Source organism: Pleurodeles waltl, chromosome 1_2 (assembly GCF_031143425.1).
Source record: "Pleurodeles waltl isolate 20211129_DDA chromosome 1_2, aPleWal1.hap1.20221129, whole genome shotgun sequence".
NCBI classification, from domain to species: domain Eukaryota; kingdom Metazoa; phylum Chordata; class Amphibia; order Caudata; family Salamandridae; genus Pleurodeles; species Pleurodeles waltl.
The window spans coordinates 1,038,889,149-1,038,914,007 of NC_090437.1; the positions used below are offsets into that span (position 1 = coordinate 1,038,889,149).

General features: G+C 42.2%; 1 protein-coding gene across 1 annotated transcript in view; it reads left to right on the forward strand.

Moving 5' to 3' along the window:
• The window catches only part of ARAP2 (ArfGAP with RhoGAP domain, ankyrin repeat and PH domain 2), a 1,093,539-nt gene that overhangs the window by 390,399 nt on the left and 678,281 nt on the right, over nucleotides 1-24,859 (forward strand). The window contains exons 12-13 of the mRNA XM_069202133.1: nucleotides 3,628-3,713; nucleotides 7,855-8,037. Coding sequence (XP_069058234.1) covers nucleotides 3,628-3,713; nucleotides 7,855-8,037 — 269 coding nt within the window. The remainder of the gene's footprint in view (nucleotides 1-3,627; nucleotides 3,714-7,854; nucleotides 8,038-24,859) is intronic.

The following is a 24,859-nucleotide window of genomic DNA, read 5'->3' on the forward strand; positions in this document are numbered from 1 at the left end:
AGCATTGAGATTTACAACGGATGTTGGGGTGACTTTCAGAATCAGTAGGAGTAATCAACTTCATGAATTTACTAAATTGGTTGCATAAATCATCTTGCCAAAGGCCTAGTGTCTCAACTATCCCTTCTCAATAACAATAGTAAACCTGAATCCCATTTCTCCATAAGAAACCTGAATCCCATTTCTCCATAAGAACGTGCTGGCCAATAAAAGGTAACCTGGAGAGGTTTATGTTACATACATGATTTAAAGATGTTTGGAATGTAGGAGAAATTGTGCAAGATATAGATTCCTTAACTTATTGTGATGGTGTTCCTGTGATTTTAGGTCTGAGATAGATTTAGACTACAGAATCTGCTCAGAGTAGAATTGTGGAAATATGAACGCTATCTTTAAAGGTACATTTGATCTGTGGTGTGGTTGATAGTGATCCTGGATGCCATCTTGAATGACCTTCTGGATACATGAACTAGTTGATGCCGATTGTAACCACAAGGGAATATTTAACCTTTCGGGAAAAGGACGATTCCCAATAATATGTTGCAGAATGTAAGGTTCATTTGGCAGGCTTCTGAAGTGTTTGCTTTCAAGGTGTAGCATGAATATTTGCATTCGTACTTTGGTGAGTTCCAGTGAAATAGCCCCATTTTAGGAATTAACTTGTAGCATGGCCTTTGCAGGTTTGTTGTTCACAAATTCGAATAATATATTGCTTATGGATAGAAGACACACAGTACAGAACTTGTATTAGACATTGTGGGTGCTATAACGTGCATGATTTCTGAACTCTGTTCTAAGTACAGAACTTTATTGAGGTCCTAGAAACTGTACTTTCCTTGAGAAAATGACATATTATAGACATAGATGTGCAAATGGTTGACCAAATACCAGTGCTTAATTTGTAAATAAAAAGGTGCCGGTGCTCAAAGCCCTCCTCTTAAAAACGCGGCTGCTGCAATTAAATGTGCTGACACAGAATACTGAGGAAGAGTAATTCCGAAGCCATCTCAGGCCTCCTCAATCAATATAAAGGCACTCTCTGTCCCTTCAGCTCACTCTTGCAGCTTTCTGCTTTCTCCCATTGTGACGCTTTTTCGTTTTCCTCTTCCTCCGTCTTTCCCATTTGTGTCTTTTACTGGCAGTAAATGCATGAAGCAGAAAAATAAGGGCCGGCCCGCAAAAATAAGTGGCGGTGCTCCGCACCGGAAACAACAAGCACAAATTAAGCACTGCCAAATACATTTCGTACATTGTAATGTTTCTAAGCAAACATCCAGATTCTAATTTTTTTTATATATTTTCTGATTGACGGGACTCTCAATATTACATGTAGAGAGCTGACGTTCAAGAAAATACTGGTATTGCATCAGCTTAGTTATTTGTCCCTTGAATTACTATGAACAGAGTTCCAACCCAAACATTAATTATGCGTAGTGACCCTTTGTCGGGTGCAGGTGCAACCACAACTAGCAGTCAACTGATTGCTGTGACTTTTTCCCTTTTTGCCGTGGGAGGTCAGTCCTTCTAGATAATGGCAGGGATTGGAGGCTGAGTGGGAAGAGGTGTGAAGTATCTACTATAGACCATTTTTATTTCTTACAGAGCACAGTAGTGCCTTTGATAGCTTTATGCATGGGGTTCTGTAATCCTTGGATAAAGGTCACTCTCTGATTTCTTAATAATATAAGGAATTCTGTAATCTCTGTATAAACAGCAGTTTTTTTTTATAATCAGTGACTTGTTGCAAACAGGCCAGCAGCAGAGGTAATAGCGAACTCAGGTCACAGAGCATATTTGATGCAGCTATTTTAAACAATGAAAAAAAAACCTTGCCTTTTAATAGCTTAGAGCAGAGTGAATATGTTTATTTTTTGCACTTCATAGATAGAATATATAGACGAAAACTAGAATCTTCTGAATGTTTCCACCTATTCCAAGCAACTCCATCATTTTTAAAACAAAACTGACTTGTATTGAACTGTTTCTAATATCTGTTTGCAACAAAGATCTAACAGGTTTTTGATCTGTTTAATTTTGCACTAGAGGTTTTATTTTTGTTCTTCATGTTTGCAAACATGCTTGGTCTTTTTTATGAAAGAGCTACGCATCAAGGTTTTAAACGGTTTGTGGGAAAGGTGATAGTGTGACCATGTATTATATGGGTTTACATGATAAGGATATTGCAAGTCACCTTGGAGTTCTTTCGAACTTGTCCTTTGGCCTCGTTCCTTTATATGGTTATGGAACTCTTCATTGACTTGCAGTATCCTTTTAATGTATGGCAGGAGGTACTTTATTTATTGTATATATATCTTAGAACTACATATGTGGAGGTAGGTATAGCGCCTGAGTTTTGATGCAATTGCTCATTAATCCCAGCCCTCAGGGCTGGCTTTAGGGTGGTGCGAGCGGTGCGGCCGCACTTGGTGCTCACCTAGATTGTGGGGCTCTGACCTCAGTGGGGCGCTGTGTTTAACAATGACTTACTAAACCTGTGATTTAAAAGCACCTGCTGAAAAGTACCTTGTGCATTCAGCCTTCAGGAAGCAATTAAAATGTCAAGATACCTCTTGTGATTAATGTTCCTGCTAAGGAGAGAGATGGGAGTTTTGTCTAGCGCAGCTTTTACTCTCCATAAGTAGTCCAGAGGGTTATTATGCCTGCTGCAAAGAACAGAACTATATTTTATGTGGATAGCTGAGTGGATAAGTAAAGCCAGCCTTTACAAGCACTTTAAAACAAATGAACGTATGTGAAAGGGGGTCAATGGAGAGATGAGGGGCACATTTGCTGGGTGGTAGTGAGTGAATACGAGGAGCTGGTCATGGGGTGAAGGGTGCCAAAAAAGACTACAGCACAGGATGCCACTAGTGCTAAAGCCGTCCCTGCTAGACCTATTGCACTGCCAATCCCTGTCAGATACTTGTGACAGTGAATTAATACTGTGTAGTAGTCATTGTAAATTTGTTCCACCTACAATAATGATGTCTGCTGCTGTCGGTGCATTCGTGTGCGCATTTAATGATTTTAAAGACACCCATGGCCAGTACCACAACTGTGTAACATACACAGATACGTGGAGATCAGAAAATGTAGCTGTCGCATTTCTGCCTTTTTGTTATCAGTGCAAAGAGTTTAGTACCCGATGACAAATCTTTTTGATTAGCCTTGTTTGAGGTGATTTGCAATACAGCGGTGGATTAGTGTGAAATCCCGCACAGTGTTTAATCCTTATAACTCTAACGTGCAAGTGTGAGTGACTATGGTAGCTGTACGTTTGATGTGAAAACTGTACCCTTTGTTTTAATCTGTGTAATTGAGCTTCTTCATAACATCTTATTTTACCTAGGAGTGTGAAATATATGGTTGTTGTTGTGCTACTAAGAAATAAACCCTGCAGGTATATTTGTTTTTATCTGTACTTTGTACCAAAATATAGCACACGCACGATGAAAGGTGTGGCTGTGCACGCCCCCGAAGATTTCTGATTATCGGCTGGCTGACGTGCTATTTTACTCATTAACCACTGCCATGCATGAGTGCCTATACTAGTCAGCCAATGAAATGACTATCGAATGTTGTATTTAGCATATGAATGACTAATGTATCTGATTGCTTGTGATTCAGGACAACACAGATCCCTTGGAACCAAAATCTCGAAAGTGCGGAGCCTGAAACTAGATGCCAGCATTTGGAGCAACGAACTCGTTGAGGTAATGGAATTAAAATGCCCCTTGTGATCAAGGAGGAAAACACTCTTGTATAAGAGATGAGAAACTTTAAACTTAAGATGACAGCTCGGGGGCGATTCAACCAAAACATTTTAGAGCCCATGATCCCCGCTTGCAGTAGCATTTGTACTTTACACCCAAGACTGGGAAAGTGCACCTTTTGTATATCATTTTTAAGTGTTCCCTGCATTCTCAACCGGCCTCCATACAATCACTCACCCCTGCGACTCGCAGCTGAAAGACAGCGTAGTCAATGGAAAGATCCATGTGTTAATTAAAGTCTGGGAAAAGTTTGTGAAAGAAGAGCAAGTATAAATTAAACTTGGTGAATTACATGCTAACAAGTAATGCATAATTTATCTATGGTAATTACTCTGATATATGGCCTTGAGAAATAATCACAGGAACCTTAATTTCATTTTGAGCAGCAACGCATTTTACTGCATCAACAGTGTTATGCAGAACTCCCAATATATTTACAGTATAGTAAAGGCAAAATACACACGTGAAATTTGACATCCAAAATATATATTCAGACTTCAAAGCAAAGGTCCGTGTTGCATCCTCGAAATGACTGTACAGTAAGCACAGTCCTGCCGTGTCAGGGACGCAGCTACAAAGAATGATGGGGTGGGTTCGACTGGGTTGACACATAGTGAAGGGTACATCGATTCACGAGCCGACTGCTCTTTTGGGAAACAATGTGATCAATTACTCTATTTCTTCAAAGAAGTTAACTTTCTTTTCTCAAGAAAGCAAGGTTAGCAAGGTAACTCTCTAGTGCCCTCCGGAACTAACAGTCATGGGAGGTACACAGTCGCAATAACACAAAAGTAACTAGACAGCGTAGGTGTTGATTGTTAGTAATAATGCATCGACATCTTTAAATAGAATCTGCTCATGAATGTGTCATTTCATAGCAGGGATGCATTCAGAAGGTTAGTCAAAAAACGCCTTGTCTTCTTCAGTGCGAAAGATCGAACTGGAGCTGGCAGCCTGGAAGGAAATTAGGCTATAGTAATGAAAAATGTAGCTGCTAGGAAGAGTCTGACCTTACACAAATCATAAAACCTTTCAGTTCACCAAGTTCTTTTCATTTAACCCTCATCAATCTGTTATTCTTCTGTGCTTTGCTATAGTTTTCAGTACACATTTTTCGCGTTGGCTTTGTTGATCTTTGAAGAATGAAAGTGTACTGTCAGTATGATGTTTCAGAAATAAACACTGTACCCTCTGTGTGGCTCAGTTTTAATAGTATGCTCTTCCAACAGCTGGTGTGACTTGCTGCCTAATGGTTCTTATAATTTAAGGTGTTATGGTAAACAAATATTTTGATGCCGGTAGAGGAAGTCACTTGGCTCTTAGTGGATTATTGTAACTTTAGTGATGTGGCATTAGTCAATAATGCTAGTTATAGGCTCTCAACCAGTTTATCAGAGGGAGCCAGAAGCAAGTGTCCATAATGAGAAAAGGCCATCTTTATGTACTGGCTGAAAGACCAGTAATGTCATTGCCACATGAATGTGAAAGCCCTACCACAAAAGGAGCTCCTCCTGAGCCTTTAGATGCAACACGTTTGTTGTTGGAGCTGTAGTTTTAGGCCTATTCTAGCACTTGCTGACTTCACTGTGATGGATATTATCGGGTTTACAAAAAAGTGATGAATGGAATGCTTTACTTGATAACAACCACTAGTTATCCTCAGAGATGCAACCCATCATTATTTTGCACACCATGCCACCTCCGTTTAGATCCAGCCTTATGCAAATCAGTCTTGACCCTGCTCCAGTGGGAACAGTCCATCCTGAACTGCCAGGCCAGGGCCTCCCCTGAACTGGAACCCAGGAAGCCCAGGACCGGTTTTGCCCTAGATACTACTCATCAGCCAGGTATAGATCGGCTCCTGTAACCCAGTGTGTGTGGGACCCCTCTACTACTCTGTACTATTTTATTCTGTACATTATGTACCAGATCTCCTCTACAGCCTGTTGAGAATGCAGCAATACTTTTTTATTATTGCTTCTTTGTATTGTCATTTTTTAATAGAAACATGGGTTATTTCCTGTATTCTCTTTTCTATTTTACTTTTCCTTGTATAGACTCATGGTAGAAAAGAAAGTCTCTGAGCAGGTTTCATGGTCATTTACATGTTCTGACTTTATTTAATTTCTATACACGTATTCCAACATTTTACTGCTTAATGTTGTCACAGTGTGTTACCTAGACTCAATTTTCTGTGTGAAAATTCAATTGAGTGAAAAATACCATTGATACAAAAAGGTCACAGATTGAATCCCCACAGCAATGACTGTTGTGAGGTCCTCTTGGACCCGTGTTGGTCCCTCTATTTTTGCTTTGTTTTATGCTTTATGCTTTACACGTTTTAGATGCATTGCTTTTAGCTGTGACACGTTACACACTTTTCATGCATGATCTTATTCTAGGAATATTTTGTATGCATTGTTTGTCTTAGTTAGCCTTTTCCCGACAGGTAATCAGTACATATTGTTCAAGGATAGGAAAAAGGTGCACATTATTCTAGTGCTTGCATTTCCTATTCAGGAGACAGCTTCTAACATCTATACATAGCACTGAATTAGAGCTGGTTTTCTAAAACAGTGTGGCCTTATTGTATAAATGATTCAATGATCCTGAAGGGGCTGAGGGGCATTCTAGCAGCAACCTAGGACAAATGCAGGTGTCAGACATGCAGCTCTGCTGGAGCTATTCTACCAGCTTCCTGAGAGGTTTTCCGTGAGTCCTGATAAAATTTTCAGGTTTGGGGATAAGGCTGATCATGTAGATTGGGCCAGGCAGAAGGTACACCTGCTAAGCTCTTAGTATAGTCTTAGGGTTAGGTAGGAACCTCTAGAATCTTTTCACTATGACTGGACTGTTCATTATGTTTAACATGTTCATGATTCTGGTAACTTTGCTCTGTTTAAATTGCCTAATTATCGCATCTCATTCTCTCTATCCAAGACTACAACTGTTTCAATAAATGTATTGAAAACTTATCTTGTATCTCTCTTGTGTTTTGACTTGGCATGCATGAGTAATACAACAAAAGCTTGAGATCTCTTTCCATGACTTCCCTGGGGAGTCAGAGTGCCATGTTCAGGTTGCCATAATCACCTTCTACCTTGGTCAGGTTAGGGGTTCAGGTGAGGCACTGGGAGCTAGCTAGGAGTTGGGTAGGCAGTTTCTAATGGTGTGGACAGCCTTACTCTCCCACATTTTGAAGTTCCGTCGTCCTCATATGCTGACCTATTATTTTAGTAGGAAGAATATAACAACTCAGTGTTTAATCCTTCCAAAGTCAATAAAGTAATTGTCATTGATTTACATAACATCACACTTATTAATCAACTTACTAGTGGGATTATATGAATTCCACCTATGTTGTGTACTATACAACTGATTTGTTATACTTTTTTTTAACCTTCCAGTTGTAAACGCTTGACTTGAAAGTTGGAATTCAAAAACACAGATCATATTTTCACTCGTACCACTATGTTAAATCTACTAGTTTGGTGGATTTTCTTTAGTCATAACTTTAAGGTTAGGTGTGGCCACCTGAGAATTCTGGGGGTGTAGTGATTGGGAATGTGTTTAATACCTACAAAGTTGTAACTTTGTGGGTCGTCACAGTTATTCCTCATATAAATAGTTAAGTTTGAATTAAACAGTATTAGAAAAATACTGAACTTTGTGTGCAAAATGAGTTTGAAAATCAAACCCGTTATCAGGATGCGTAAGTATAGGTTGTTCTCCGTCTGAAAATACATCTCCAAGTGAGGAAGGAGAAATAATAGGCGTGACGTTCACATTTTTGCTGTATGCGATACGAGCTACATTTTTACATATTTGCAAGCAAACTGATGTAGTGTTTGGTGCACTCCCACGTCCGTACAGCTGTCCAAATCGTAGTCTTTGCATTTTTGCATTTGCATTTTTTTTACCACTCGTGCGCCATACGAATATTCTTTACTGTGCGATTGCTGTCAAAGTAGACTATAACGCACGACCATCTTCCACTAGAAACAAAAAGTAAGTGTTGGTATACTATTGAGTACTTTGACTTGTTTTAGTGATTTCTTTCTGTGTCCATTTTCTATTGCAGCTCTTTATTGTTGTCGGAAACAAGAAGGCTAATAGTTTTTGGGCAGCAAATCTTCATCCAGATAAACAGCTTCGCCCGGACTCAACGCAAGAACAAAGACAACGTTTTATTGCACAAAAATACAAGGAAGGACGATTTAGGAAACTTTTACCATCGTCTCTCAGCCAACAACAACTAAATGAGGTAATCTGAATCGGTGACAAATGATGTTATGACAGCGCAGTGAAGCTACTTGGTACTGTTAGTGTACCTAGCATGGCATAGGAAATGTAGACTGAACAGAGCAGGCAGAGGGATTCAAAATTGGAAGATGAGAAAGAGGTGGGAATCTCTTCCAAGGCCTTAATACTTAATCACAAATGGAAATGCTGTAGTAGGGTGTAAACTTGTAAAGTGAACATTTCAGAAGGAGTATGAAGTGCATATTTGTAACAATAACGTTAAGTACCCATAAATAAAATATAAATGTTATGGTGTCCATACATTGAAATGTTTGATATCTGGTGTAATAAAAGACACATCCCTGGGTCATTTCAATCTTAAAATGACAAAAAACGTGAAAGAGCTAATGAATGTGGAAGATTCAGAAAGAAACTTGAAATGATCAAAATCGTAATACAAATGTCGATTAGAAAAGTGGATAGTAGAAAGACTCACCCTATATTTGTTGATGAGAGGGGGCTCAAAGAGCTCTCCACCATGCATGGACTCGTTTTTTGCGATGTGGTCAAGCTCTGTGTAGTTTTAAAGAACCATCCATTGTATTATTTCTGAACTTTAACAGTCAACTGGTTCCATCCCATTGTCTTCTAGAGCGAAGGCTGGTGTTTTTTCTGCGGATCCTACCATTTGTATCACTGTGGGCTTCTATAGGTGACACTGTCAGAGACCTACCTGAGAACGGATTAATTTGTGTCTCCTTGTGGCAGTTAAATGCATAAATGCTCACTGTAGACCACTTGTCATTTCACATTAAGCCAGCAGACGTATTTAAAATCAGTATCCGAGAATGGCCATCTCTTGCTTTTCTGGTCATGGGTTAGGGGTTCGCAAAAAAAACAAGTGATAAACCATGTTGCAGGTCTGCATCTGTTCTCTCAACAGCTCTAAGATAAAATATGTTGTATGGACCTATTGTTATGCATAATTGACATTGTAATCTTCGCACATTAATTTGACCAAATGTTTCCTAGATATTCTTGCCCTTACACTAACATTTATGCACCAGTACACCTTTTGCAAGTTTACATACTCACTGAGCACACCACTGCTGGGGTTAGTCTAAATTGCTCACAGCATGTGGATGACAGTAGATTTTCACACTAAGCTATTACATGTTCCACCTCTGTTTAAATATGAATGGTCAGGGTCGGACTTGGAAAGTGAATCGGCTATGGCACAAAATTGAAACTGACTCCCATTAGCAAGTTAGATAGCTAAAAAGTTGCCCACATTTGCCAGTTGGGTGAACTTGTAAGGACATGTTGCATAAGTGTTTTGCAAGGTATGGGAGGCCTAGCATGTTTAAGAAATTGGGTTACTGGTTAAGTAGGGTGAGCCCCGGTCAAGCTCCAACCACAATCCTTGTCAGGGAAAGGCACAAGCAAATCCCAAATAAACCTGTGCTCAACTTCCAGGTTTCTTGGCACAGAGCAGTCAGACTTAACTTAGGGGCAATGTGTAAAATATTTGGCAACACTTAAAACACTAACACAGTGAAAAACCACAAAAAAGATCCTATATCAAGTAAAAATATGAAACAAGACTCAAATGAAATGGGATTGTTGTGAAGGTGAGCTCCCGGGGAGTGACGCAGAGGACCATCCCAGCGATCAGAAAGAGGTGGTACGACTTGTGGTCCCATAACAAGGCCAGGCTGGCCAGCAGGATGGCAGAGGGACATGGGATAGGTGGAGGGCTCTCACAGCACCCCCTCTGACTTCCATGGAGACGCTAATTGAGGGGACCCTTGAACCGGAGACTGTTCGGGAGTTGCATACATCAGCACCTCCATCCCAGCAGGCACCAGGCAGGGTAAGTCATCTTCCCTTTATGTTCCATCCTTAACATAATGTTAGCCAGACCACATATACATCACAGCATGAACCACTCCATTCAGGTGCTTGTCCCACCCAGGCAATGCATCATGGGGGGTGTAGTGCACATCATTAGCATGCCCTACTGAGTGCTGATGACCACTCCAAACGTGTGCACAGTACAAACATGTCACAAATTCATGCAGCAGCGTCACAACAATATTGTGGCAAAATATTAACCCCTTAATTACACTAACTATATACATGTATTTCCACAGATCACAGCCCGGATGTGTCGGGACCTGTGGCTGCTGAAGGAGCTGCCAGCAGTGAGGTTGTCCCTGAGCCCACAACACCTCCATCTTCTCAGCCCATCCCACCAACAGCAACTGGCAGGACAGCCACCATCTACCTACTGCCAGATTTCAAGGACAGCGATGAGGGACAGTCACATGGCAGGGACCCCACAACAGCAGAGCCCAGGACAGTGCAAAGACACATAGAGACCTTGTCCGATATGTGAGATACACTGCCCCTGAGTGGTGGCCTGGAGAAGTCCATCCTAAGCACACAGTGCCTGCAAGCCAGAAAAATAGGAACAGTGAGTAGTCAACTGCTATGCATGGCACAGTCCACCCAGGACATGGAAAGGGGGGAAGGAGCATTGGCTAGCAGCTATTGAGCTGGAGCACCGTGTGCAGCATCAGCGGCACAGGCAGTAACCACCCATTTAGACACCTTCACGAGATCAATCAACTGGCTGGCATCATGCCTAGCAAGACAAACAGTAAACATACAGACAGACATGGCACACTGTTGCCAGGATGTCATGTGAAGGCTGGTGCAGGTAACAATTGCTTTGGAGAACATCTTGATCCACAACCCCTGCATCCCCATCATCCCTGCACCACCTGAGAGCAAGGAGGGCTTCAGCCTAAGTGGGTTATCTGTCAAAGGGCCATGCTCAACCAGGCATTCATGCCGCAATCCCTATAAAAATGACTTGGTGGCAGTTCTACAACCCAGTGCTACAGAGAAAGCACTCAACGCAAAGGGACACAATAAGTGACTCCCAAGTAACTCAATGGATGAGTTGCCTTAGTCCCTTTAGCACCTTATTTACTCATCTTTTGTTTAAAATGTTTGGTCCGCAAGGATACAGTTGATCCTTGCTTACTATGATTTGGTAGCCCCCTGAATCAAAGGTTGTCACTTGATTGTGCACCAAGCACTACCCCATGTGTAATGTTTAATTTCTATGATGTTATGTAATGCCTTATCTCAGAAATAGTAGTTGGTTATCTCTGTACATGTGTACCTTCCTGTTGTACCTGAGTGTGGGTAAATCATCATGAGAGACAGACTCAGGCTCTATGGGGATGTCGTGCAGACCCTTCTTCATGGTAATCATGTGCATTATGGCACAGGTGGTGATTATTTTGTAGTATGTGTCCGATCTGTACAGTAGTGCACCACCAGTCTTCTGGAGGCAGCAGGAAGTTAGATCCTCTCGATGATTGAGCATGTTGACCTGCGTGCCTTGTTGTATTGCCTCTCACTTCTGGTCCTTTTTAGCTTAGTTTAGGCCTGCGACCTGTGCCCTTTCACCTACATATGTGCTCTGATTTCATTCATTTATTTTAATTAGCCGCCTGTCAGCTGGGATGTTTTTATATTTCCTAATCATCTGTGATTCTGCGAATGCATTATTATTTTAGTGCACAGCATTTCACCATGTACCTCTTTACAACGTTGAAAGAACAGTATATGATAATCCAGCTATCATTGTCACGTACAGAAACAGTCTGATAATTAGGCATGTGCCCATGTCCGGCCTATTTCATGGAACAGAAATATGTTTCTTACAAATACATTGTAAAGGCCAAGGGAAAACAGGGAGGTCAATCAGGCCAGGCTATCCATCCACGCTGCATGCCATTTCACTGCTGACCTCAGCCCTTTCTGCGCAACCAGCTAAGGAGATGGTGGGCAGGCCTCTGTTTTCCAGGTAATGGGGGTGAGTGATCCTCTCATGGACTAAATATGGACAGATTGGGCTATCACCACTATACTCTTGCTTAGGTAGTGTATGTATGTATGTATATATATATATATATATATATATATATATATATTGTTAGACCTGACAGCCTTAGGGTGGTCACCCCTAACTTTTTGCCTGCCTCCCTCCACTTTTTGGACACTGTTTTTGCTGGCTTTTAGACTCTGCGCACTTTGTGCATTTGCTCTCCTTTAAACATGGTAACCTTGGATCGTACCTGCTTGGACTATTTAATTTACTTATAAGTCCCTAGTAATGTGCACTATATGTGCCTAGGGCCTGTAGATTAAATGCTACTAGTGGGCCTGCAGCACTGGTTGTGCCACCCACTTAAGTAGCCCCTTTACCTTGTCTCAGGCCTGCCATTACAAGGCCCGTGGGTGCAGTTTCACTGTCACCTCGACTTGGCATTTAAAAGTACTTGCCAAGCCTAAACCTCCCCTTTCTCCACATATAAGTCACCTCTAATGTGTGCCCTAGGTAACCCCTAGAGCAGGGTGCTCTGTGGGTGAAAGGCAGGACATGAACCTGTGTAGTTTACATGTCCTGGTAGTGTAAAACTCCTAAATTCGTTTTTGCACTACTGTGAGGCCTGCTCCCTTCATAGGCTAACATTGGGGCTGCCCTCATACAGTATTGGAGTGGTAGCTGCTGATCTGAAAGGAGTAGGAAGGTCATATTTAGTATGGCCAGAATGGTAATATCAAATCATGCTGACTGGTGAAGTTGGATTTAATATTACTATTCTATAAATGCCACTTTTAGAAAGTGAGCATTTCTTTGCACTTAAATCTTTCTGTGCCTTACAATCCACGTCTGGCTGGGCTTAGTTGATAGCTCCTTGTGCATTCACTCAGATACACCCCAAACACAGGGTACTCAGCCTCACTTGCATACATCTGCATTTTGAATGGGTCTTCCTGGGCTGGGAGGGTGGAGGGCCTGCTCTCACACAAAGGACTGCCACACCCCCTACTGGGACCCTGGCAGACAGGATTGAACTGAAAGGGGACCTGGTGCACTTTTTAGCCACTCTTTGAAGTCTCCCCCACTTCAAAGGCACATTTGGGTATAAAACAGGGCCTCTGCCCTACCTCATCAGACACTTGCTGGAGAAGAAACCTGAACCAGAACCTGCATCCTGCCAAGAAGAACTACCTGGCTGCCTAAAGGACTCACCTGTCTGCTTTCTACAAAGGACTGCTGCCTTGCTGTTGGCCTGCTGCCTTGCTGAACTCTTGTCTGGCTGTGAAAGTGCTCTCCAAGGGCTTGGATAGAGCTTGCCTCCTGTTCCCTGAAGTCTCAGGACCAAAAAGACTTCTCTTTTTCACTTGGACGCTTCATGCGCCGAAATTTTCGACGCACAGCTTGTTCCGCGGCGAGAAAAATGCCGAACACCGACGCTGATCGACGCAACACCTTCGGGACGACCGAAACTTTGACGCACGGCCTCGCAAGGACAACGCTGCCCGACCTTTAGAGGAGAAATCGACGCGACGCCTGCCGTGAGAGCGAAACTTCGACGCGCAGTCCCGCAGAACGACACGCAGCCAGAAAACAAGCAGGAGAATCCACGCACAGACTCGGGACATCTGGTCATCTCAGTGATCCACAGAAAGAGACTGTCCGCACACCGGAAAACGACGCACAACATCCCCGCGTGAAAAATAACGACGCTAGTCCGTGTGTGCTGGGGAGAAATCGACGCACACACCATTTTTCCACGTATATCTTCTTCTGTGGCCCTCTGAGGAGATTTTCCACTCCAAACCAGGTACTTCGTGCTTGAAAGAGACTTTGCTTACTTTTTAAAGACTTAAGACACTTTATATCACTTTTCAGTGATATCTCTACAAATTCACATTGCAACTTTATTCGTTTTGACCTACAATTATCCTGATAAATATTATATATTTTTCTAAACACTGTGTGGTGTATTTTTGTGGTGCTATATGGTGGTATTGTATGATTTATTGCACAAATACTTTACACATTGCCTTCTAAGTTAAGCCTGACTACTCGTGCCAAGCTACCAGAGGGTGGGCACAGGCTAATTGTGGATTGTGTGTGACTTACCCTGACTAGAGTGAGGGTTCTTGCTTGGACAGAGTGTAACCTGACTGCCAACCAAAAACCCCATTTCTAACATATATATACATATATATATATATATATATATATATATATATATATATATATATATACACATCTATGTATATGTCATTGATGCTCATGACGCATACAGAACAGAAATATTTTTTTCATGGGTCACATTTCCAGCAATAAAAGCAGACTAAAATACATTTCATACATACAGAACAGTGAATGTACAACCACAGTACAGAGCATACCAATATTTAGAAATACCTTTAAATTCTCAAGAACAGCAAGATTGGTTCAATGGCACCCTTCCACATGTAATACAACTTGTTAGGTTGTGTCCTTTAAGCAATGACGGACCAACCTGGCCAACAATGGCCACATATACACCACACCCCAATGTGCAGGCTATGCAAGTAGTTGACATACGCACATTATATAATGAGCTAGTAGCAATATATAGACACTTAATATGATTCATAATACTGACCTTAAACAGCACCCCACCAAGTCTTATAGATCATCTGGATGTGACACCGACTAACAATTCCTTGAAGTCAAAACAGTGGACAGGCATGTCTCCCTACCTGGCAGGGACAGGGTATACTGATTACATATTCAGATTAAGGGAGACATAGCCCATACTGTTAAAGTTATCTTCTGGAGAAGATTAACACTAAATTGTGATATTTTATTGGCAGAATAAGATTGACCACCTGAATTAGTCTGTGTGCTCCCACAAAGGGAAGATGTAATTCTGCTTTCTTTCTCTGTCCTAGTTCCAGACATTGTAAAGGAAGACTCTGCTGCTGATTGGGCCCTGGCATAGGCTGCCGCGCTGTATTGCAATTACATAGGGTGGAAGAGAGATTCCCCCTACCATGTAATCCTAATTAGATCAACTCGACAGGTCCAGCCTCAATAGCCAATTAAACAAGAAAGTAAAGCACCTGTGATAGAGATTATCACACAACTTGAATACTGGGGAGTAATAGAACCCTGCGTCTCTGTATTGAATAACCTGTTATTCCCCGTAGGAAAACCTGACCATTCATATAGAATAGTCTTAGATTACAAACATTTAAACATTCATACATTCATACACACACCTTTCCAATCCAGAATGCACACAGCACAGCAGTTATCAACAATATAGTGCTTACAATATACAAAAAAAACTTGGACATTTCCAGTGGGTTTTTTTTCTGCCAAAATCCAGCGTCTGAAAGCTGGGATTTAACTGCCTTCACTGTGCTTGGCTCCCAGATGTGTTTTTTGCTGTTTATTTAAGGGGTATAAGAGCAATCCAGGGGTGTTTTCTGCCAGTGTAACATAAATAGTACATGATATTGTGTCTGAGGCGTTGTTTTAAGTTGATGACATCTATCTCACAGATGACAACCTCATTGCACATTTGGCCCGGGTGGATTGCATTGTTTTGGGATTCATTGCCTATCGCTATAAAGTCAATTAAAAAAAAAAACAACTGCCCTTCTTAGTGTCTTATTTTTAGGATACAAACTATCTTATTAGCACAAGAGCCTAGCCCTGCACTTTCTAAAAAAAAATGCGCTCAACTTCAACCTCCAAATCCCATCAAAAAATTACAGTCATTATTGCGTTTCTTCGATTTTGGCAGAACATACTTTCTCTTCCAGGGGATCCTCATCAATAGTCATAAACATTGAATATTCCAGCCCACGTGTGGGGACCCCAGAGCATATGCAAACACACATGTACAGGGAGTGCAGAATTATTAGGCAAGTACTATTTTTGAGGATTAATTTTATTATTGAACAACAACCATGTTCTCAATGAACCCAAAAAACTCATTAATATCAAAGCTGAATATTTTTGGAAGTAGTTTGTAGTTTGTTTTTAGTTTTAGCTATGTTAGGGGGATATCTGTGTGTGCAGGTGACTATTACTGTGCATAATTATTAGGCAACTTAACAAAAAAAAAAATATACCCATTTCAATTATTTATTATTACCAGTGAAACCAATATAACATCTCAACATTCACAAATATACATTTCTGACATTCAAAAACAAAACAAAAACAAATCAGTGACCAATATAGCCACCTTTCTTTGCAAGGACACTCAAAAGCCTGCCATCCATGGATTCTGTCAGTGTTTTGATCTGTTCACCATCAACATTGCGTGCAGCAGCAACCACAGCCTCCCAGACACTGTTCAGAGAGGTGTACTGTTTTCCCTCCTTGTAAATCTCACATTTGATGATGGACCACAGGTTCTCAATGGGGTTCAGATCAGGTGAACAAGGAGGCCATGTCATTAGATTTCCTTCTTTTATACCCTTTCTTGCCAGCCACGCTGTGGAGTACTTGGACGCGTGTGATGGAGCATTGTCCTGCATGAAAATCATGTTTTTCTTGAAGGATGCAGACTTCTTCCTGTACCACTGCTTGAAGAAGGTGTCTTCCAGGAACTAGCAGTAGGACTGGGAGTTGAGCTTGACTCCATCCTCAACCCGAAAAGGCCCCACAAGCTCATCTTTGATGATACCAGCCCAAACCAGTACTCCACCTCCACCTTGCTGGCGTCTGAGTCGGACTGGAGCTCTCTGCCCTTTACCAATCCAGCCACGGGCCCATCCATCTGGCCCATCAAGACTCACTCTCATTTCATCAGTCCATAAAACCTTAGAAAAATCAGTCTTGAGATATTTCTTGGCCCAGTCTTGACGTTTCAGCTTGTGTGTCTTGTTCAGTGGTGGTCGTCTTTCAGCCTTTCTTACCTTGGCCATGTCTCTGAGTATTGCACACCTTGTGCTTTTGGGCACTCCAGTGATGTTGCAGCTCTGAAATATGGCCAAACTGGTGGCAAGTGGCATCGTGGCAGCTGCACGCTTGACTTTTCTCAGTTCATGGGCAGTTATTTTGCGCCTTGGTTTTTCCACACGCTTCTTGCGACCCTGTTGACTATTTTGAATGAAACGCTTGATTGTTCGATGATCACGCTTCAGAAGCTTTGCAATTTTAAGAGTGCTGCATCCCTCTGCAAGATATCTCACTATTTTTGACTTTTCTGAGCCTGTCACGTCCTTCTTTTGACCCATTTTGCCAAAGGAAAGGAAGTTGCCTAATAATTATGCACACCTGATATAGGGTGTTGATGTCATTAGACCACACCCCTTCTCATTACAGAGATGCACATCACCTAATATGCTTAATTGGTAGTAGGCTTTCGAGCCTATACAGCTTGGAGTAAGACAACATGCATAAAGAGGATGATGTGGTCAAAATACTAATTTGCCTAATAATTCTGCACTCCCTGTATATGTATGAAATATATATAAAAAATAATATTTTAGTAGATACTTTCAATACAAGTATAATGTATACATGTGTAAAATAGCAATTCAGTCTATGTTGATAAACAGGCTAAAAAAATGCTTTATATCTATGGAGTTTTTTTTTAAAACATACATTAAAACCTTCAATTAGAGTTAAAACTTTCTGAAGCCCAAAAGAGAAAAACTACATTGAAAACAAAGGAGCATTATTAGCCCATATGCTGCATGCATGTCAATACAGTAGAAACAAAAAAATTGGCACTGTGCCTTTAAGACCCTAAGCACCTCCAGTATTCCACCATGCCTCAGGGGTGAGAGTGAGGTGTCAGTTGGTTCACAGTTAGGTCAGTACTTTTTTACGGTGATAAAGCTCAATGGATTAGACACATGGTCATCACTGCACTTCTAAAAGAATTGTGTCCGGGGAGGAGGGTGGGTTGTTTATGGCTTTGATGAGGATACCCCTGGAAGAGAACTAGGATTTATAGGTAAGAAACCTATCCTTCTCTTCCAGGGGAACATCATCAATAGTCATAAACATTGAATAGATTAGTAAGCTCATCCCCTACCTCTGCAGAGTGACTGATAGAAGTGCAGGAAAAGATGATATATTATGCAAAAAATTCCTTAGAGACGCTTGACCAACTTGCGCGTCTGCTTTGGCATCTGAATCTAAACAGTAGTGCATAGTAAAAGTGTGTACAGATCTCCATGTGGCAGCTTTACAAATCTCGGAGATGGGCACATTCTTAAGGATGGCTGTCATTAAAGAGAGGCCACTTGCCCAAGGGAAGCACATTAATGTTGTTACCCCCGTGCCAGCCCTTGGGGCGGTTACCAAAGCTAGCGTTCCAAACGCAAAAGCATTACTTCCACATTAGTTTCAGTGGGAAGCTCCTTGACTGCCACTGATGTTGATTATGTTTTTGACCCCAAACTACAGACCCAAGAATATCTTCAATATGAGCTTGAGTACCCGTGCCTTTTAACGCCATGCCTCTTGATCAATACAGAACAATCATTTATACCGATGGTTCAGCACAGCCACCTGGAGGTACAAAACACAAATACTCTGCTGCTTATGCAGCTGTTAGCAGAGTAATGAGGGGTGGTACATTTCACCCTCAACATGCCTACAAGCAGACCCTATGGAACTACACAGCACAACTCACAGAGCTTAAGGCTCCGATTTTGGCACTGGAACACAGGGATCCTGAACAGTGTGCATTGATTGTGTGTGAGTAGACCTACTGTGTCTAGTCCTACAATGATTACTTACATCAGCACCTGAATGGGTTCAGAGATTTAAGAGGGAACACCTTCAAACACAATAACTTGGGGAGGGTAGCAGATCCTCCTTGCCAGAATGTACAAAGAAAGAGCCTCTGTGCATTCTGGAGGCCTTTTTTTTTTTATAGTTTGCAACATTGTTACCACCTGTTCAGGATCAGTGGTACTTGCATTTCCTAAATGTCCATGATGTGACTAGTTGCAATCAGGAAATGCTTTTTACATGCAGTTACCAAATCACAAAAAGGGAAATTCCCATTGACGATTTCCTAGTTTGCAATAAAAATAAATACGGCCCCCTATCGGAACTGCCTTATTACCCTATAGGCCAGTCCGACCCTGTGAATGGTCATCTTATTTCTCTTTTATTGAGTGGGTTTAGTATTAGTTCCATTGATTTGGTAATATCTTACTTTAACTCATCAAATGGAAGTTAATGCCAAGGCAAGATACTGTTGCGGTAAACTGAGTGACATCTTTTTTACAGATGTAATTAAGAGGAAAGATGGCAGCATCATCTTACACACAGAACTTTGTGCTTGCACAGTAAATCATCTCTTTAATGGTCCTGTGTACATCTAGAAAATGTTGTTAAGAATATCAAGACATTTGCTGGCAGTTCTATAGAGGTCTAATGTGTTTTTATTATGTAGATAGGATATGTTGTAAAATTATACAGGTTTACTTGAAATGAGCTGTTAACACTGCAACAAAATTATTTTAATACGATTTATGTGTGTCTTCAAGGTAATTCGTTTTAATGTATTACACACGTTTCATTCATATTATACATTGTCTTCGCTACAAATGATGTGACCTTCATGTTCTCTATACTACCCCCAGAGTAAGGAGGATGTCTTGCCTGGCACCTAGAAGCAGTGCACAGGAAATGGCTTCCCTAATCAAAACCTCAACTCACTTGAGACCAAATCGAATTCTATGCTCCCTGCATGAGGCTTGATTATTCCTGTTACTGCCATGCAGTTGCCTGACATCAAGGACACTGTTGCTGAAAGGCATTTGAGGCATTAAGCTCTGGCCGGGGTACAAACATGCTTAAGGCACCCTTGACCCCAGAATTTTCTCTGAAAGGGATCTTTGTAAGTGGGTGACTCGTTTCTCATGGTATTTTGTAAAGCACATACTGTCACCAATACTGGCATCCTGGTGGTAAAAACTAATTGGACATTAATCTTGCAGGAAGGAGAAGCGCAATCATAACAATTAAAGGGACAGGAGAGAGCTGGCAAAAAAAAAAAAAAAGGAAAAAGCTATGTTTTTAAGGCCTTTCTAAAAAGTAAAAATTTAGAAAATATCCTGAAGTACAGGGGTAACGTATTCCAAGCCTGAGCAGCCTTAATAGTAATTGTGCTACCACCTTGCCTGTCCTTACAAAATTTGTTTAAGGAGATCAGATAAGTAGGGCTCGAATGAAGGCATCTTTCAGGTATCTATTGCTTCATTTTGTGTTGTAAAGGAAGTGGACCATATCCAAGTAATGCTTTAAATACAAAACACATGGCTTTGAAAATGATCCTTTGTTTCATTGGAAACCAATGAAGATCGTTTAAGGCCTTAGTTGCCGAGGACCTGCGAGATCTATTTAATGCAAGCTTAGATGCCGCCACTTGGACTATACTCAGTTTGCTAATCAGTGAATCTGGGGCACTGAGTTGGGCATTACAGTAGTCCAACTTGCTCAGTATGACAGTATGCATGACGGTAGAACGGACTTTGTTTGGTAATACCTTCCTAAAGTCGCTTAACAGCGCGAAGCAGGTGTTAGCAACTCTATGGACAGTACTGGAGGGATGCAGGTCATGTTTTGCCAGTAATGACCAGAAGTGTGGGGGGAGGCTGTTAAGGAATTCTTTTAGACAAGCAGCAGAGAAATTCTGTTTTGTCCCCGTTTAGTTTGAGAGAGTTCAAATTCATCCACTTGACAACATCTGAGATGAAAAAGTTTGCCATGGAATCTCGATGTTTATCATTCAAAGAAAGAATCAACTGTGTGTCACCTAGGTAGTTGACCAACATAATATCATAAGCTTTAACCAAGGAGATCAGTGTCCTCAGATATACATTGAACAGGACAGGGTTGAGAGCTGAGCCCTGGGGGACATCAGACCATAAGCTTTTAAGTTGTGAACAGCAAGAGGGCAAAGTGACGGCCTAATAGCGATCGAAAAGATACAAGTCTATGCACTTCAAAACCAGGCCACCTAACTCGATTTCAGCTAGCCTTTTAAGGAGAACTTTATGGTTAACAGTGTCGAAGGCTGCCGACAGATCTAACATAACCAGGACTGTTGGACAGCCCTTATCTGCTCTAATTTGTAACTCGTCCATAGCAATGAGTAAAGCTCACAATCCGTAGCTGACAAGCCTAACAGGTGTACAATACACCCTGTTACTGTATTTAAAGTGTATGAGTCTGTGTCTGATGTTTAGTGAGGCTGACTTTATAACTGAACAGCAATATTGCCATTGCCATTAGGCTACTATCTTATGGAATTTCCTACAATCATTTAATCCTCTAATATTCCAAGCGATAAAATGGATCAACGATGAGCCGACGGGTCTCACCGCAGGTCCTTGCATGTGATGATCTTGCATCTAATGTTCCCAAACATCCAATGAGATCTGACCTGACACTCAACCTCTGTCATGTGCATGTCTTCTACTTCGACGACTGCTGTGTGCATTGTCCCCCGCACCCTATTGTGCCATATCCCAAGTGACACAATGAACTGATACCCTCCCTGGATCATCCCAGACCCCAAATATTTGTCCCATGATTTGAAACAAGTGGTTTACACAAAGGGGAAGTTGCGATTGCCTCGACCGGCTATGGAAAACATATATTACTGACGAGGCTGTGGGCTAAGGGCAGTATGCTTAATAAACCATATAACATATCTTGGAACATTTTCCTGAACGTGAACATAAAAATCAGGCTACTTTGCAAGCAGGGTGAGGATCGCTGTCTCTGCCGCTACATCAAAGAGTCATCCCCCTCTCTTATCTGAGGTTACCCCCTCACCATTATCCTCCTCAACATGAACCAGTACATATCAATAGTGATCATAATTATTATGGCAACTTGCAGTAAATATAGTAGGAGCAATTGAGTTAAATAGAAAACAGATTTAGACTTTTATGTAGGAGGTGGTCTCATGGCCTGTTCCTGCCACTCAGGCCCCAGGTTTCTGGGTCCGCTCCCCTTGCCTTAAGGGGGGCAACACAAACTTACTCCATCATGTCCTGTCTGTTACCTCCCTCATCATTGTCTGGCCCTAGGGACCAGCGCTGCATTTCCTTGGGTTCATTTTGCTTCAGTAGCTGCTGCAGTAACTTTGGGTCCGTAAACATGATCAACTTGCCATCAACCATATCTCTAAGCCTCGCTGGATGTGGCAACTTCCTCAGTTTGCTCTTGGCCGGGACAAATTGTTTCTTGGCATCTTATTCTTATTGAATGAGGTCTGGGTAGAGGGACAAATCTGTGCCACTATACCTTAGTTCCTTGAGTTCCCTCGCCCTGTGGAGCACAGGGTCCCTGTCCCTGTAGTTTACCAACCTCTCAATTATTGAACAGGGCTGTGCACCCCGGGAACGGACGTGGTGTCTTGGAGCAATGTGCCCGGTCCACAACGAACATGTCTGAGAATGTTTCACGACCCAGCAGACTCAGCAGTCCAGTACTTATGCCCAGCTGTGCCTTTGAAGTGGGGGAAACGTCAAGGAAAGTTCTTTGTGGTGCACAGAGGTCCTTCCTTCCTGCCCTTCCATTCCTGCCCTGGCTCCAGACTCATTACAGGGGATATGCAGCCCTTTGTGTGGGGAAAGGACACAGCCTATTCAGGTGTAAGTATGAGGCTGTGCCCAGCTCCCCCCACCCCCCATCCTGCCCAGGATGGACCATCAGGATGTGGATGGCACTTCAAGTCGTACCTAAGCTCTCATTGTGTGTCGCTGTCTAGAGGGAGTGCACAAAGTCCAGTTGTCACCCATCCCAGACACATATTCAGTGAGTGTCATTTTCAGAACTGCAATTAAAAATCCGCATTTACCATCAGTTGTGATTTTAAACTGAGAGTCCAGAGACACCAAACTCAAAAAACGTTTTGCTTCTAGATTGTGAATTACACTTCTAAAATGTAATAAGGTAATCCCAATGTTATCCTTTGGGAGCGATAGGCCTTGCTGTAGCGTAAAACGACTTTGGGAGCTTTTTTACTGCCAGGGCATGTAAAAGTTAAAAGTACATGTCCTACCTTTTAAATACATTGCACCCTGCCTTCTGGATTGTTCATGGCCTAACTTAGGGGTGACTTATATATATACAAAATGGAAGGTTTGGACCTGGCAAAAGGGTTTTTTGATAGGTCGATATGGCAGTGTAAAACTGCGTTCACAGGATCTGCAGTGGGAGGCAGGAGACATGGTTAGAGGGCTACGCAAGTGGGTGGCACAATAAGTACTGCAGACCCACAAGTAGCATTTAATTTACAGTCCAGGGACAATGTAGTGCTATTTTAGTAGGGACTTATAAGTAAATTAAATATGCCAGCTGTGGTTAAACTAATGTTACCATGTTTTAGGGAAGCGTGCACAATCAATTTAGCACTGGTTAGCAGTGGTAAAGTACACAGAGTCCTAAAGCCAGCAAAAACAAGGTCAGAAAAATGGAGGTGGCAGGCAGATGTTAGGGGGAAGACCAAGACTGTCGGGTCTAACAATGAGGATGAAGTGTCAGGGTAAAACGAGCATTGACAGAGCCAATGGGTCTCGCCTATGTGATGGTTTATGACTGTTGATGTGTTTTGGCCATCTTTTACCACAGCGCAGCCTATAAACAAGTTATATTTAAGAGCTGTTTTTAATTTTATCCCTGTGAGGTCAGAAGGATTTTCCTATACTTCTCAAAGTACAAGGATTAGGGCTCCTAAGATACTGAAGTAGCACTGATAAACCCAGAAGAGCTTGTTAAAATGCAATGTGGCTACACTGGTAGCACTCAATAATAGCGCTCTGCCAAGCGTGTACTGGCGTCTATGTAAATCTGGCGTTTCTTGTCATCTCGTATCTTTAGATAAAAGCTTGATGATTGGTAATCTTTTATATGGTGTGCTGAGTCCCTTTTACTCAATTTAGTGGCACAGGCTGCCTTTGTGGTTCAGCTCATGCCAGCGTGTCAATTTAAAAAATACTTCATTCAGCTCCCAGTTAATAGAGGCTGGCATGAAAATCTACCACCAATAACGTACAGTCACTTCATTGCAGTATGGAAGTAGAGGGCAAAATATTAATGGAAACCAACTGTTCTCATACTTTTCAAGTACCATTCCAAGACTAGGGGCCCAGTTCCTTAGAACCCTAGTTCCTAGCTGACTATCCCCTCCCTCCTCCCTCACCTTCTTAATGGTCGCCGCTGCATGCCGAAGGCAAGCCTGTCTGCGCCCAGGCTGTGCCCAGCACCACGGACCCTGGTTCCCGCACCACCCATTGGTTCAATGCCGAAGCTCTGCACGCCCTCAATCCTGGAAGATCCTCTGCCTGCCACCTAGCTGACCCGAAGAACACTCATGGACCATTCTTCTGCCGCTTCTGCTCTTGCACCTACCTCCACCTAATACAAGACCCCACACCAAGCTCAGACGGACAACTGAAGTTCATACTCCTCAACACCTATTCCCTTGTCAACACTCAGTAGAAGCTTGGGACCTCCTCAACTCTATCGCCCCTGACGTCGCCTTCGTCACAGATACCTGGATCACCCCTACCTCAGCCCCAGACATTGCCACCGCCATTCCCAACTGCTACAAAATCATCCACAAAGACCGAGCCAATATACCAGGAGAAGGCATCATCATAATATACAAGAACATCCTCCGCTTGTTAATCCAGATCCAGACTGACCCGAACGCCTCCCTCTGTGGAACGCTCACATACAAACCACCTGGCCCCCAACCCCAGTTCAGAGAAGCCATTGCCGATCTTGTCACCCCCCAATGTGCTTGCCTCCACTGTCAACAACTCAAACACTACAACCCTCTTGGACAACCTTGCAACTAGTCAACCTCTCCACTCATGCAGCAGGACACACCCTCGACCCTTTTTTTTGTTGTTGCAGGAAACATCAACATCTCTCACACCTTTGCTCACTGGTGGACCGACCACCGATGCGTCCATTC